Source organism: Strix uralensis, chromosome 11 (assembly GCF_047716275.1).
Source record: "Strix uralensis isolate ZFMK-TIS-50842 chromosome 11, bStrUra1, whole genome shotgun sequence".
Taxonomy (NCBI): domain Eukaryota; kingdom Metazoa; phylum Chordata; class Aves; order Strigiformes; family Strigidae; genus Strix; species Strix uralensis.
In genome coordinates this window covers 21431589-21448138 of record NC_133982.1, presented here as the reverse complement: position 1 = coordinate 21448138, position 16550 = coordinate 21431589, and the positions used below count along the sequence as shown (strand labels likewise).

Sequence of the window (16550 nt, the reverse complement as noted above, 5' to 3'; positions counted from 1 at the left end):
CTAACAGATTTTATAACAAACTATTCCGGAAGGATTCCTTTAAGTTGTCTTGACTCATAAAAAGTATAAAGAAATATTTATTCAGTGTTCTTAATGCTGTTTGAACAGTGTCATTAATAGTTCTAATTAAGAGGACAAAACTGCAGTACTACTTTGCTGCTGTATGAAAGAGGTTGGAGAGGTGTCTTCCACTGGGTAGTTTAACTATTTTGTGAATTCAGGATGTGAGTAACAACTTAATACTGCAGCATGTTGAAATCTAAGAAACTGTGTTTTCAGTGCTTTTAATTTTAAACTTGGAAAATTAAATGCAGTAATTGCTTTCTGTTATTATAGGTGAACCAGTCACTGTGTATCGCCTTGAAGAAAGTTCTCCCAGCATCTTGAACAACAGCATGTCTTCCTGGTCACAACTAGGACTCTGTGCTAAAATTGAATTTTTAAGTAAAGAGGAGATGGGAGGAGGTTTACGTCGAGCTCTTAAAGTAGTATGCACATGGTCAGAATATGATATCCTGAAATCAGGACATCTTTATATCATCAAGTCTTTTCTTCCTGAAGTTGTGAATACTTGGTCAAGTATTTATAAGGAGGACACTGTGTTACACTTGTGCTTGAGAGTAAGTTTTATCCTTGTCAATTATGAAACATAGACAGGCATTATATTTTAAACAGGAATTCTTCTCCTCTCCCCCCGCCTCCCCCCCAGTATATACTTATTAAAGAAAGAAAAAAAAATTAGTCTGGGGTTTGGTACGAGCTAAAGGGTTAAAAACTCTGCTCCAGTATGGTTTACTTTAATTAAAGATCTCCAACTGTTATGATGTAGATTTAATTTAAAAACCAAGTAATTTGTTACGTTGTCTTGGGGGAATAGACATTACTGTTCCTGCTGCCTTTTTGGGTCCTTAATGTTCCCTGACACATAATGCAGCTAATGAAATATGGGCTTTGAATTGTAGGAAATCCAGCAGCAGAGAGCAGCACAGAAGCTCACCTTCGCTTTCAATCAAATGAAGCCCAAATCCATTCCATACTCTCCAAGGTGAGTGTATTTTAAACTTCCATTCTGTTGCACACTTTTTGACACAGAAGCGTGCCTACAGGGTTGTTAACAGATGGATCAAATATATTAAGGTACTGATATGTCGATATATGTTTCAGAACATTACTATGAATGTGTCAAGCAGAATTATTGTTGGCAGTATTTTTTATTGATACTTTTTTGCACTGATTCTACCCTAGCATGATAATATGAAGGACTTTGTATGATAGTTTCAAAGTATTTAAAGTATTAGTAAATCAAATAAAAATCTAGTGGTAATGATATATTTGCCATTTATTTTGGAAATATATTCATTAATCATGCTTTTTACTAGGTTCCTGGAAGTTTTCCTGTTATATTGCCACTCTGCTGGCCAGTGGTTTGCAGTTGAAGAGTGCATGACTGGAGAGTTTAGAAAATATAACAACAATAACGGTGATGAAATAATTCCCACTAACATGCTAGAGGAGGTTATGCTAGCTTTCAGCCATTGGACATATGAGTATACAAGAGGAGAATTGCTGGTACTAGATCTGCAAGGTAATGTCTTTATTCTGAAACTGGGATTGGGGCCAAGGTAGATGTTATGTGAGTTTTTCTCTTGTGATAGCATTTTATTAAGAATTTGTATGCCTATAATACAAATAACAAGCGTTATTTAGTGCATCTTGGTCTAACTAATCTAAATCTATAGTTGTCTTATTTAATCATAGAATCATTTAGATTGGAAAAGACCTTTCAAGTCCAACTGTTAACCTAGCACTGCCAAGTCCACCACGAAACCATGTCCCTAAGCACCACGTCTTTTAAATACCTCCAGGGATGGGTGACTCCACTACTTCCCTGGGCAGCCTGTTCCAATGCTTGACAACCCTTTTGGTGAAGACATTTTTCCTAATAGCCAATCTAAACCTTCCCTGGTGCAATTTGAGGCCATTTCCTCTTGTCCTATTGCTTCTTACTTGGGAGAAGAGACCCAATACTCACCTCGCTACAACTTTTCAGGTAGTTGTAGAGAGCAAGAAGGTCTTCCCTGAGCCTCCTTTTCTCCAGGCTAAACAACCCCAGTTCCCTCAACCGCTCCTCATAAAACTTGTGCTCTAGACTCTTCACCAGCTTAATTGCTCGACTATGGCATTAAATCTTACAGCAACACAGGGAATATATACACCTTTTCCTAGTGATGTGAACCATAAGAAATTTTAATTTTTTGGCACATTTGTGTAGTGCCAATATCGTAAACTGTATTTATCCTGAAATGTGTGTTGGATATTCTGGCTGTGAGAACTTTATAGGAAAGTTCTTTCTCGAGGGTGAAAATTAAAGTTAGGAATTGCAGGCAAATGTAAAAATAGATGGAAGACATCTGAGAAGTACAGAGTGCTTGTTTAGGAGCAATTTTTATAAGGGTAGAGTATCTCACATATCATTTGGGTTGTGTTTCTTTTTTCTTTTCTGCTTTCATTCTTGGGGAAACTGAGAACTCTTAGTGAAGAATGCCAAGGCTTTTCAATATTAATGCATTTATGTAATGTATCAGATTTAACTTTTTCTTCATGTGCTGTCTAAAGGTGTTGGTGAAAATTTGACAGATCCCTCTGTGATAAAAGCTGGAGAAAAAAGGTAAGGTTAAAAAGGATTTAAAGAGAAGTATTATAAAATTTTCACCAGAGAACATCTGCAACCCATGTTTATGTGCACTTTATTTCTAAGGTCATATGATATGGTGTTCGGTCCGGCCAATTTGGGAGAGGATGCAATAAAAAACTTCAGAGCGAAGCATCACTGTAATTCCTGCTGCAGGAAACTTAAACTTCCTGGTAAGAATTGCTGTATTTCTTCTTCTGAGACACTCATGCCATGTAATGTTGTATGACATACAATGAAATAGTTATGTCAAGCTGTGAAAGTGGAATAAGTAATAAACAGCAGTTTTGTAATTTTACTTTTAAAAAATATGCCATTTGATAAAGGTTCTTAGGAAAAATAGGAAAGATAGGTCCAGATGATTGCAAACCTTCAAGTTTTTTAAACAAAATGGTGCTTGTGTTTGTTTTGAGGTTTTTTGTTGTGGCTTTTTGTTTGTTTTTGTTGTTGTTGTTTGGGTTGGTTTGTTTGTTTTTAAAAACATGTCTAGGTTTGCAGGAATTCAGTCTGTTAAAACTTTTCAATTCCAGATATTTTTGCTGCACGGACTACACTACTCTCATCTCAAACCTTGAAATTGTTTCTCTGTATCAGACTTTTAGACTCCAGCAGAACAACATAAGCAACTTGCGTGATTCCTGCCTGTTTCGCGCTTCTCTTCTAGGTTGTTTCTCACATGGAGAGGTCATTTATTTTAAATTTGAGTTGTAAATGCTGGTAATGTCAACACAGATCATGGAAGAATCCAGTTTCCATGGAAGGTTGACTCAGTACTGGCTATAATATCTATAAATAAAATAAATCTGAGGTTTCCATCACTTTATAAAGCAAAGCTTTAGGCTTCCGATTACATGTATGATGAAAACACCCTTCTCTGTCACAGTGCATATTGAGGAACTCTTCTTTATAAGTACATATACATACCCAATTCTTGGAAAGACTTTTATGCCCCACTGATTCTACTAGCTCAAGAAATAGTAATCAATATGACTTAATTTTGTTTGTACAGATCTGAAGAGGAATGATTACACACCTGACAAGATCATATTTCCTCAGGATGATTCCCCTGAATTGACAATTCAGCCTGGAAGCTGCACCAAAGAATCCGATTCAGCTAATTCTATTCGTCTGATGCTCTAATGATGTGACCAAATCAGTGGCTTCATCCAAACTTCATGGAATGCCACAAAGTTGTCACTTATCTTTCCTTCACTATAATTAAAAGAACGATATGTCAAAACAAGGATTGCTGTCTTATAAGTGGAAATTTGGCTGGTCCGCAATCTAAGGACCCAACAACTTGTGATAACCAAGTACAGCGAACAGCTTGGCGGCTGATCATTTTAAAGGTGGAATGATGACAAGTATTCAAGATATGTTTTTAAAGGGGCTTTTTGGTAGAAGGTTTATTTTTTATTTTGTTTTGGTTTAGTGGAGAATTTTCTCTCTGTAGTCCTGTGGTGTGCAATATACCTTCAACCAAAAGGATTTTGGTAGTTGATGTTGTAAGGTAAAGCATTTGTCAGTTTGGCAGCTGTCTTACTGTCAATCAGCAAAAGACAGGAGAAAGCACCTACCTCTGTAACGCCAGAGTATTCTTTGGGCGTTTTTGGAAGTGTTCCACTAATGTTTTCTCACCAGATGTCTTTTAATCTGGCCTTTTGAAGAGGACAGAGACAAATGAGGTTGTATATATGATGCCAGTAGGCTGAGGTTGAAGGTAGGAACTTGATCTGTTCCAATAGAGAGAGAGAGTGTCTCCTGAATCAGCATTCAGCTTCATGGCTGTAAAGCTGGGTGTTTTTTTGTGGAATAGAGCCCTAATTGTGCATAATGAAATTTCTTGTTTTATACATTTCAATTTTATCAAGTCACTGTCAAATAGTAACAAAGCCATGATAGACTGGTATAATCATATTTAATAGAAGAAATAGTATGTACTGGTCCAAATAAGTTGCCTTGTAAGAACACAAGTTGGAAGTGCTTTTCCTCGTATGTAGTGTCTGCTTCAGAAGTTATGCCTTCCAAAGATCTCGTAAAACCAGTATATCAAAACAGAATGTACACATAACTTTTAAATGTATTTAAAATTGTGTAGAAAACATCTTTAATGTTATGTTATTTGTGGTACTTATTTAAGAGAGACTAGGGTTGGATTAGCATTATGTAAAGTACGGGAGATTGCAATGCACCCTCATGCCAATAAAATGTAATTTAACTGTCCCAAATATTGTTGAGCATTCAGCAAGAAAAAACTGTTGTCCAACTGAAGTTTCATGCTGCGATTTTTTTTGTTACATAGGTACTAATTTGTAATTTTTAATTAAAAGGGCAGTATATAGCTCTATAATTTTTTTATTCAGTAGTGTATCTTATAGATACAGACCTAAGGCACGAACACAATAGCTGTTTAAATGGTGTTTTATGTTTGACGGGGAAAGGTAAAATGTTATAAGGATATATAATACTGTATACATTTTGTATATCATTAAATCTTTAAAGAATCTAAAATAAATTTATTCTTGTTTACAGACTTCTGCTGTCCATTTTAGTCTGAAAGGTTATTTGGGTGAATTAAAGTAACTTTTTGTGTGGAAAAAGTAGAATTTGCCATGCTGGATCAAAGCAGTTGTCTGCCTTTGAGGTATCTCAGCTTTGGCTAACACCAGAAACTTGGTGGGAAACAAAAGCGAAAACTCTCAGAGTAGACAAACATGTGATGGGGTTAATGACTAAATGAGACAAAATATCTTAAAGCTTTTTACGATGTTTGTTTTGAATTAGGAGCTGCTTCTTGGATGCCTGACTGCATCCCCTTCTGTTGCTGTGAAGTAATGGGCAGTTATTCAAGATGTACGTACACCTTTTTAATGCTATATTCTTAGCCAAGTAACAGCAACAGCTAATCTGTAAGTAAGGCTGGCTCCTCTAGAAATCCTTCTCAATTTGAGGAGCCTCAGGTGTTGTGAAAATGTGACCAAATTCAGTGCATGTAATAGGAAAACTGTTTGGAGAAAACTGTAAGTAAAAGGTAGGAAACTTTTTGTTTCCTGGCAAATACTTAAAAACACAGTTAATTTTTACAACCATGATACTTGTGTGACTCATTTCTTAACAAAATAAACAGATGTGACTTCTGTGTGATGGGTGTGTGTGATAGGGGGAGTGTTTCCTCTGCTCAGTGTTGCACTGACTAGGGCCTGAAGCCCTTCTAAGCCCAAAAGGGACAAATAGGGTTGGGGGATGTATGTAAGGCTTGGAGTAGTTAATTTAACACTGTATGTATTTCTGTACATCTTCCTGGCATGAGTACTACTTACTCTGTGAGACTTGCAGCTAGAATTCTGTGAGAAGCCTGTCTAAAAATTACAACTTTAACAAATTACCTTCTTCACACTAGCAGAAAAAAATCATAAATGTAAGTGTCCTTCAGGGAAAGCATTGGAAAAGTGTGGTGGCAAAGGAAAAAACCCAAGTTGGTTTCAAGAAGTGACCTGACCATGTCAGGCTGTAGGAACATGAAGATTATCCCATGCAATATAATTTGGCTGAGAACATCAAGTGTCACTCCTCTGCTGAAACCTCATCACTCTCTAAGTGTTCTACGACTAGAGAAGTGTTGTGATGCTTTAAGCTTTTAAATTTCCTTTAGATTACTGAAGAGGAGGAAAGTAGAAGCATCACTGAACTTCTGTTAACTATCCAAAACCAAACTATCAGCATATCTTGTTAGAACCTAGTTTTTAAATACAAGAATATAATTCAAACCTTCTTTAATTATTGCCAGTGAAAATCTGAAATGCTTCAGTGACTTTCCTACTAAGAAGGTATTTAAAGAATATCTCTCCTATAGAGAAATGGGTAAGCTATGTTATTTTCCTTGACAGTCAGTTTTGATTCCCTACCACCATCCTCAGGATATTTTCACTAGAAGAAAAACCGTTGAATAACAGATTAAACTGAATTTTATATACTTGTAGGCTAGTGTTGGTTGCTTACGTAACTTCTGTTTTAAAATGCACTTTAATTTCCTCCAGCAACAATATTTCTTTATGCACAAACCTTAAATATACGAGTGTGCTAACCTAATCTTTTAACTGATCCAGCACATTCAGCACTGTTGACTGCTCTCTTGCAGTATCTAGACGCTGAAACATTTCAGAGAAAAGTGTTCCCAAATACATTGTGGCAGAATACGTGAAGGTGAGTCTCCTGGGGAGCTGGTTTTCTAGCGTGCTGCTCAGCAGCCATGTGATTCAGAAAAGGAGGGATTTGGGTTTTAAGCCTGCAGCAGTGATTTCCTACACTTTTAATTCTTTGTGGTTGCATCTCACTTAATGCCACAAGACACTACAGGAATTTGGAGAGGGGGAAAAGACTACAACTGAAAACTTAAGAGTAACAGTTCATGTTGAAAGTTCCTTGCTTCTGAAAAGACTTCTGATGATTTAATCTTTCTTTTTCCAGTTAACGCTTCCTTGCATTTTGTGGTGAGAGTAATGGTAAGTTAATTCTCAGCCACTGAGCTTGCAGTAGATAGCACTGGTGTGGATTTGTTTTATCCTGTTACGGTAAAATAGTAAATCAAGGTCGTGATTTGGATGCCACAAAAATTAGGGATAAGCATATGCTTTTGCCTTCTCAAATGATGAATATTAGCATTGCTGATTTTAGTACCAAGAGTAAAATTCAGCTATGTGGATTTATAGTCTTTAAAAATGCTGACAATACATTTAATAATTTCAGTGATCTGTAGTTTTCAACACAAAATTTTGTTCTACCTGCAGGACAGCTATTGTAGATTGAATTTAACTTATTGTTTCCCAATAGTGGTTTCAAAAAGTGCTTTTTAATGCTGCCATCAGCCTGTATATGACCATAGTACTTGCTTTTCAATATGTTTCTTCAAGTTATCTTTCTTCTTTAATGTGTTCCAGGACTCTTACTTTTGGTAAGAACATTTTTAAGTATTAGTAGAAGTTGAAACAGCCCTTGTTAATGCTGCCAACTGCTAAATAGTTTGCAGTGCCACTGTTCCCTGTCCTGTATAAGAAAAACACATTACTTGGTACCTTCCTTCTGTCTACTGTTCTCAGTGTATTTTCCAACATATCTTATTTGGTGCTCTTGCTCTAAATAAATTGTTGGCTGTGCTCATACTTGTCATCATTGGAGTGAAATCAAGATACAATTCCTTCATATCAGCTACGGTGGGGCCAGAATGTAAGTGTATGAAATGACTCTAGAAAATACTGTTGTTGTGTGCACTAGTGCATCACTGTAAACATAAAGCTTCTGAACAATTTATAGCTACTAAGCCTTTGAGGGTTCTAATTTATTTTTGTGTATTTGCTTTTTTAGAGCAGATGATGAGAATATTTAGTCCAGAACAGGAGCTTGCCAAGAAAATCAGGAAGCAAGTTCCTGACATGGAGATCCCAGATGAAGTGGGCAAGAAAGGTAGTATATGCTGGGGATATTGGTAATAATGAAATATATCTCAGTACTGTTTAACCATGTAGAAGAGTGACGATATGTTAGCACATGTTGTTGTACTACACCAGAAGCTGATTGAAAAGAAAAAAAAAAAAAAAATTCCAGGCAGTGGTTTTCCATGTGCCATGCTGCCATGGTGCTATACTGTTGGTTTTGTGCTAAGTATGAGATACAAATGGTGATATTAGTAGTAGTAGAAGTAGAAACTAGGCCCCAACAATTGCTGAGGGGTGTTGCAGAGCAGGAAGAGGAGGATTAGGACAAATTGCTTTTTGAACAGTACCTGAAAAACTCTTTCTTGAAGGGAGCTTTGAAGTCAAGAAAAATGTCAAGCTGATTATTTTCTGAGACTGAAACTTTAGGCTTTCCCTTTTTGGAAGATGTGAGTAATGACCATTGCAACCAGTGGCAACCTTCTCTCATCTTTTCACAAAAACATAATTAACTATGAACAAAAGCTGCCGTTGGAAGTTGATGCTAGGCAGGAGGAAGCTTCCTCGTCCCTCACACTCTTGCTGCAACTGAACAAATCAGTTGTAGAAATGTGATAGAATTTTGTTTCTTCGAGTCAGATATTTGTGGTCATTCCTCAGCCTCTGCCGTGGCCTTACCTCAGTCTTTCCCTAAGTTTGCATGAAACATCTGACTCCTCCATCCCACGTAAGTATCAGTCAGTATGCCCTTCTATTAAGTCCATGGTAGAAAATACAGTATTTGTTCTAAGTAACACTTGATAAGTATTATCATCTGGCTCCTGTTCCACTCGTGTGGAGACTGGGGAGGGACATCCCCTGAGCCCCAACAGGTGGTGGGAAGGGAGCAGCAGTGTAGAGCAGGAACCGGGATGTGGCTGTGTGAATCAAATCTGCCAGGCATGAGGGAGACCAGGTGTAGGAAAGACGTGCCATGAGCAGCTGGGAACGTGGGTAGATGAATACTGGAAACACCCATGTCACTCGCCAGTGACAAAAATGGTTCACGGGAAGATGGAAAAATAAAACCAACTTATGTTACTGGTTATCTTTGAAGGTAAGCTGGTGACCCAAAGCCAGAAAGCCTTGTTAGTCCTTTCTTACCTTAACAAAATATGAAGCTATACATCCCATCATCAAAATATTACAGTGAGACTAATAGCAGTGACAGCAGATAAGCTGTCTAAAGAGAGCTAGGAGACAGCCTTTGCTTGAAGCTTAACAAGTAAGAAAATCAGGGGGGGTTTTTAATGGCTTCCTGTGCCTCTTCTGTGGATACTTGTTACGTCCCAAATTGTATGTTAAATAGGGAAAACCTGCTGCTCTTCAGTGGTATATGAAATTCAGAGATCAACTACACTGTCTCATCAGCTAATTAAAAGACGCTTCTCTGCCACTATTTTTTTTTTCCTGGGAAAATTTTCTAAATACCAGTAAACTAATTCAATGTGATGTTTTGAAGTAGTTCCATCTTTTTATGGTCAACACCCTCAGTCATCACTGCCCTTCTGTCAGAGCATGCTAATACAAGTGTGAGCAAACATGAATAAACATGGATCAGGCTGAAACTCTCTGCTCGGTGAAATGGGTGGCTGCCATCTCTTCCCAAGGTTGTTTCGGGTGGCATGTAGGAAGGAGATGGCAGCAGGTTGGGCCACGCGCGTTCCCCTGGATGAGAACCAACGGAACACAACGGCATCACAAAGCGATGGGGCGAGGGTAGCCCGGGGGACAGGACACACGGGACCATGCCAGTCATACCATGAAACTGGATGGGAGAGGTGAGGTATGAAGAAAAGAGGGGAAGAGGCAGCCCCCCTGTGCTGGGGCAAGCACAGGCTCCCCGTGAGGCTGCCAGTGGCTTCCCAGCCATCTTCCCTACCCAATGGTCCCAATGCATTTTCTTCTCTGAGTTGCTGTTTCTCGGAGATGGCTATAGAAGAGAGAATTAAATGTTTTCATAGGAGACTGGTCTATAGGTAGAGCTGCTTGGAAATGTCGGCCCTGCTGTTACTGAAATTTAAAAGGAAACGGTTTTATAGTTGTTTTGTAGCTATTAGATGATAGACAATGGCTGTTGCCCCGGGGGATTTCCAGAAATGGAAACCTGGGCACATGTTGTTCAGCTGAAGGGCAAGAAATGGCTTTTCTTGTTCTACAAAGATTGTTGAGGTTTCAGAATTTTTCCTCCTTTTGCATCAGAACAAAATAGCAGCCTTTAAAAATTCAAGGATGGCAACATCGGTGATCAGATCTGGGTTGTGCAGGGTCTGTGTTCAGAAGTGTCTTCTGCCTAGTTGGGGATAGGGACAGTTTGGTCCAGGACAGACTTGTGCAGCAAGAAAACAAGCCTGTTAAAATTTTCTTGAAGTGAATTAAATAACATTTTCTGGCAAAAGTCTAAAACACAACCTGTTTATAATAGCATCTGGACTGCAAGCTATGGTTTTGGAAAATATATAAGTACCAGACCACTGAGAAAATGAAATATGCATTCTGTAGGGAGGAATGTTTAAGATACCTATTTACAGCTGGTTATAGTCTTTGAGTAATTGTGTATGGAGTCAAAGACTGTGTGAAATTTTAAGAATAACTCTAAAATGTCAAGTATTTAAATAATAACTGTTAATGATGTATCTTACCATATTGGGAAGAGCTTAGTGTGGGAGATGACAATCTTTACCACTGTATGAGCTTGATGAAAGTAAATGTGAATGTAACTTAGAAAGAAGATCCTGGAATAGCAGGAAACCTCCACACGACAGTGTTGTTTTCTAAAAAAAAACAATACAAAAAGCACTGTAGCGTTTTAGGTTTCCACTGTTGTGGGTTTTTTCCTAGTAGGTGAAAGTATGACTCCATTTACTTGAAAAGTGTGAAGTATTTCTGCAAGGAACCGATGGAGGAGATGAACAGCCAGCACCCAGGGCTCACTGGCCTGAGGAATCTGGGCAACACATGCTACATGAACGCAATTTTGCAGTGCCTCTGCAGTGTGCCGCCACTTGTGGAGTATTTTCTCTCAGGAGAGTACCAGGCAGCCAAGTAAGTTGATTTTTTCACGCTACTTATATTTTTCTGCTTAGCACTTTTCCTTCCAAAGGATACGTGTTGCCATGAGAATGTCCAAGGCAACCACCTACCAGCTCCCCACCAGGCAGTTACAGTCAAATTGGCCACAGGCTGGTTTCCTCCTTCTTCCTCTAAGACCCTGAGTGGTTTCCTTGCTGGGTAACTGAAGCATTATACTTTTTTTTTTGTCATTTTGATGGTAATACCAGTTACTGTCTGTGGTGGTTTAGCCTCTGCCGGGGTCTGAGACCACGCGGCCGCTACCCCTCCCCCACAAAGGGAGTGAAATACAAAGCCCCAAGACTGAAATAAGGAAAGGTTTAATACAACAGTGCAATAGCAACACAACCAACCACAACAATAACAATAACAGTAATAGTGACAGCAATGAACAGAGCAAAATAGCTACCAAATACAGCAGTGAGAAGCACGATGTACAAAACCACGAGTGCACCGAGCTCCGCGCCAGGAAAATGTGACCTGCCAGGATGTGACATCCGCATGGTATCTGAATAACCCGGCTAGAGCTCCCCCCCACTGCTGGGGAAACTTAACCCTATCCTGGTTAAACCAGGACACTGTCACTGCTGTCTCGATGGTGATTCCTACTCCTTTCTAGAACCTGCAGAGTCCCTCAAACCAAATGACAGAGCTGTAGCGTATCTGTGTGTATTTTCTAAGTTTATATATTATGCTCCCATTTGAAGGTAGAGCCACCATCTTTTCATGCTTTACCTGAAACTTCTGTTTATTTTTTCCAAGTGAGAATGGTGAGTCTGCAGCTGCCTTTGGCTGTTTGATGTCCGATATGTGGTGTGGAGAGTTTGACTCTGTTTCCCCAGAGGTTTTTTATTCAGTCCTTGGGAAGCAGTACCCCACTTTTAGCAAGAGGACTCAGGAGGATGCACAGGAGTTTCTGATCTGTGTGCTGAATGAGCTTCACCAGGCTCTCAAGAAGGTAAGAGCCCAGCTGTGGTGTTTTGGGGACTGTAGCTGTTTCCTCTTTGCATTCTGTGATTTAGCATTCCATGTAATAATTGCCTATCCACCTCTGCTGAACTATGTGATATAACTGTCAAAAATTGTAATTTTCTTTGTTTCATACCCATGTACACACAGCAATTCATTTGCTTCTTGTCTAATGCTACATCAAATTGCAGCCCCCATGTAAATGATAATGCTGCCTGCAGCTTCATTATCCTCACCTCTCCCTCTCTTTGCTCCTTCCATGCTTTACATTCTTCCCTTCTTTCATCTGCCTGAAATATTCATGTCTGCCATGTCCCCTTGTCTGCCTTTCTCTTCTCCAGATCCACTGATAAAGAGTTTGTCTAGCAATTAAATCACTCCCACTTCTGAAACAATTGGTTAACTACATGTTGTTAACTTTTTTTCCTTCTTCTGTATAGCCAAGCAAAAGAAGATGCATAATCGATGCAAAAGCAAGCGGAGGGAGTGTCAGTGAAACATCTATTATCACACAGTTATTTGAGGGACAACTCAGTTATGAGATCACATGTCTGGGATGCAAGACCACCACTGATAGACCCGAGAGCTTCACCATTCTTTCCCTGCCCGTCCCTTCCAAGAGTGCGTGCTCTCTGCAGGTACGACTTCTAATACATTCCTGCTGGTTTCTGCTTCATGTGGGAATAGGTGTAGAATAGACTAATATGTGTTATTAAAGATGCAGGATTTTAGTTAGTTTGGTTTCCTGGGCACTAATGAATAGTCTTTGAACTGGTCCTAGGAGCAGTGGGGTTTCTGTACTGGTCTCTGGACCAGAGAGGCTGGTAAGGTTATGGGAGCAACACTCCTGAGTTGCCATGGGATGAGGGATATTAAGATTGTTCAATAGGAACTGTGAGGGTTTCTTTCACTCATCCAAGTATTCCCTCATTTGAGGGGGAAAAAGGAAGCCAATGTTGGCTGCTTTGTATTCCAAGCATATTTGTAATGTCAGCCTTGCTATGTCATGCTTTGATTAGGAAGAGAGCTCCAAAATACAGCAAACCCTTCTCTTACCTTGCTTAGGATCTTCAGGGTGGAGATCTGTTTGATCAAATGATTTTTTTTTTTTTTTTTTCCTTTGACAGGACTGTCTCGAATGTTTCTTTCAGCAAGACACACTGACTTGGAACAACCAAATCTACTGTTCCTGGTGTGGAACAAAACAAGATGCTGCAGTAAAGGCCACCATAACTAAGGCACCGCAGATCATTATTTTTCACCTAAAGAGGTACAGTCTACATAGGGTAGGACATGGCTATTACCTGGGATTTGTGAGACTAGAAGGACAATCACTTGCATTTGCATAAAACAAAAAAAAATTGCTGCAAATGAGTAGATTTAGTACTTCTGACACCTGGAAGCTAACTGAGCAGTTACAGAAATATACCTGTCAAACATGCAAGTTGCATTCCTGAAATCTCTGACAAGGTGTTCTGCCTTACTCTGCACTGCAGCCCACCAAATATCACTTACTGCATTTGGGATCTCTTCTCCAAAGGGAAAAAAAACTCCACCGAGGAGTGACTGACTACAGATTAGTACAGTGGTTCATATGGTCAGACATCCTTGCGAATACGAGTTCTTCTGGCAAGTGGGATTGGGATTTGAGTTCTACGTGCAGGACTGAAACAGGGCATTTTGCTTGTCATTATTGCAGCTGAAACACTGTATTTTTGTTTATGCCTTAACTACATCAGGTCTAATCAACTGGGTCTACGACATGGAGAAGTGCATCGATGTAAGAGCTCCTGATTAGCAGACTTCACCAGCCACATGTGGCCAGATGCTAAATTTATTCTCAAGAATTTATTCTTACCAGCTTCCTACCTATAAAGAAAATTACTCTGGGATAACTTAGTTTCCCTAAACTGTGTTATGTAAAGTTATTATTTAATTTCCCATTCAGCATCTGCTTTCCTTGACATGCTCAGAGGAACTTGTGATCCCCAGCTGCAGCCCTTGGCCACATTATAAATGTTTAGAAGTAGAGTGTTGTACCAAAAGTTACAGAGGAAAGAGGGAGGGAGCCTGGCACAAAAGAAGAGCTGACAACGGCAGTGCAGTCCAAAATATTTAGGACACAGTGACAGTGATGCAGAGATTTGAATTCTGGCTGCTCTTGGCACCTGTGTCCATTTCTAATAGACAGAAGGATCAGGAAGCAAGAGCTTTGCTTTTCTTTCTGGACATCTCTTGTGAGTTTAGTGCATTTTCTGTCAGTTTGCCGTAGTACTCAACATTAATACAAATCTTTCTCTTTCAAAATGCTCGGTAGTCAGTTGAGCAACCACCACAATGCAAGAAAGAAGCTGAGTTATTTGAAATAGTTAAAAATTTTATTTCAGGTTTGAATGGCAAGGCTGGGGCAAAAGGAAACTCTCAACTGACATCTGCTATCCGCTCAGCAATCTGGACCTCTCTCCCTACAGTTCCCCGCTTTTCTACAAGAATGCAGAATACAGCTTGTGTGCTGTAGTGGTGAGCTTTGCCTTTCTTGCTTTTATTTGTAATGCCCTGCTTCATGGAGCAGATGAAGCCTGTGTTAGTTTGGACTTTATATATATGATTTATATTTTTTATATATATATAGATGCTTTTCATACAGTTTTTTTTTTTTTTACCTGCCGTGAACATACGTTACATACGTAACAGTATGTAACCAAACAAGAGAGGAGAAGTTACCACTCCTCTCTCCTTCCTCCCCCCATCCCAATTTTAAAAAGCATTCACTCCTGGCACGTAACGCCCGGTTGGAGCCTCCCCAGTCTTTTCAGCATAAACTCACAAGCTGATCCTGCACGGAAACTGTTTATAAATAAGGACTAAACGGTCTCTTTTTCCATCGCTCACTGCCAGTGGGGCCTGCTTATAGTGACCCGTATCAGGGCTAATTGCTGGGTTGCAAACTTAATATTGTAATAGAGAAGCATAATCATCATCTGTTTAAAATGGCTCCGTTCTAAAGCATTTATTTGAGGTATTATCATTCCCCGCTGTAGGCCAAAGTAGGCTAGAATCTTCTCTCCCATCATTTCCAAGTGCAAACAAAAAATGATTGCCAGTTCTGAGCTTTGCCTGTAAGGAGAAAGAGCGATACTTCAACAGAAGTTAAAAAAATGTTTTTGTTTGTTACAGAATCACTCTGGTTTTCTGAATAAAGGCCACTACACGGCGTTCTGCAAGCACTCAGTCACCAAAAACTGGTACAGCTTTGATGATGCACAGATCACCAAGATCCCAAATTCCTCAGTGCAGACTGACACAGCCTATCTCCTGTTCTACACCTGTCAAGGCCTTCTCTGCACCCACTAAAAATCTGCTACCCATGGAAAATGAAGAATGAGTAGGCCAGCAATTAGAATTCAGTGGCAGCATTAGCCAAGTCTTGTTTCATCAATAAACTAGAGCATCTGTATTACTGATTATCTGTTGGGGTCTTTCAGGAAGTAATTTTGAGAGAGGAGTTACAGCTTCCAAGCCTGTTAAGGAACGTACATCCGCTCCGTTTGTACAAGGTCTTATGTTTTTTTTCTGTGAGAAACCTCATGAATCCCTCGAAAGAACACAAATGCTGAGCATATAGATGTACTTACCTGAAAATTTCTGTTTCTCTGTTAAGTGTATTATGTTGTTGTATTGGCTTTGCACGGCAAGGTTTTGGTAGTGGGGGGGGGGCTACAGGGGTGGCTCCTATGAGAAGCTGCCAGAAGCTTCCCCCGTGTCTGATAGAGCCAATGCCAGGTGGCTGCAACATGGGCCCACTGCTGGCCAGGGCCGAGCCCATCAGCGATGGTGGTAGCACCTCTGGGATAACATATTTAAGAAGGGGGAAAAAAACCTGCCCAATAGTAATTACAGCTGAAGAGAGAAGTGAGAATATGTGAAACAACTCTGCAGACCCCAGGGTGAGTGAAGCAGGAGGGGGAGGAGGTGCCCCAGGCACCAGAGCAGAGATTCCCCTGCAGCCCGTGGTGCAGCCCATGGTGAGGCAGCTGTGCCCTGCACCCATGGGGGTCCACGGTGGAGCAGAGACCCCCCTGCAGCCTGGGGGGGTCCCCACGCCGGAGCAGGTGGGTGCCCGAAGGAGGCTGTGACCCCATGGGAAGCCCGTGCTGGAGCAGGCTCCTGGCAGGACCTGTGGCCCCATGGAGAGAGGAGCCCACGCTGGAGCAGATTTGCTGTCAGGATTTGTGACCCTGTGGAAGGGACCCACGCTGGAGCAGGGGAAGAGTGTGAGGAGTCTTCCCCCTGAGGAGGAAGGAATGGCAGAAATGATGGGTGAGGACTGACCACAACTCCCCTTCCCT

At 40.2% G+C, this 16550-nt stretch overlaps 2 protein-coding genes across 3 annotated transcripts in view; both read left to right on the top strand.

Annotated features, from left to right (window-relative positions):
* The window catches only part of TRPM7 (transient receptor potential cation channel subfamily M member 7), a 60820-nt gene extending 55595 nt beyond the window's left edge, over positions 1–5225 (top strand). For both annotated transcript variants that reach the window (XM_074880112.1, XM_074880111.1), the window contains 6 exons: positions 337–620; positions 963–1045; positions 1380–1585; positions 2617–2668; positions 2759–2865; positions 3702–5225. In XM_074880112.1, coding sequence (XP_074736213.1) covers positions 337–620; positions 963–1045; positions 1380–1585; positions 2617–2668; positions 2759–2865; positions 3702–3832 — 863 coding nt within the window. In that variant the 3' untranslated portion in view covers positions 3833–5225. The remainder of the gene's footprint in view (positions 1–336; positions 621–962; positions 1046–1379; positions 1586–2616; positions 2669–2758; positions 2866–3701) is intronic.
* Positions 5226–8048: 2823 nt separating this feature from the next.
* Positions 8049–15983, top strand: USP50 (ubiquitin specific peptidase 50). The gene is made up of 7 exons (XM_074880698.1): positions 8049–8152; positions 11002–11205; positions 11995–12190; positions 12642–12839; positions 13329–13471; positions 14589–14721; positions 15379–15983. The coding sequence occupies exons 2-7, from the start codon at positions 11060–11062 to the stop codon at positions 15553–15555; spliced, it is 993 nt and encodes a 330-aa protein (XP_074736799.1). The 5' UTR covers positions 8049–8152; positions 11002–11059; the 3' UTR covers positions 15556–15983.
* Positions 15984–16550: the final 567 nt, after the last annotated feature.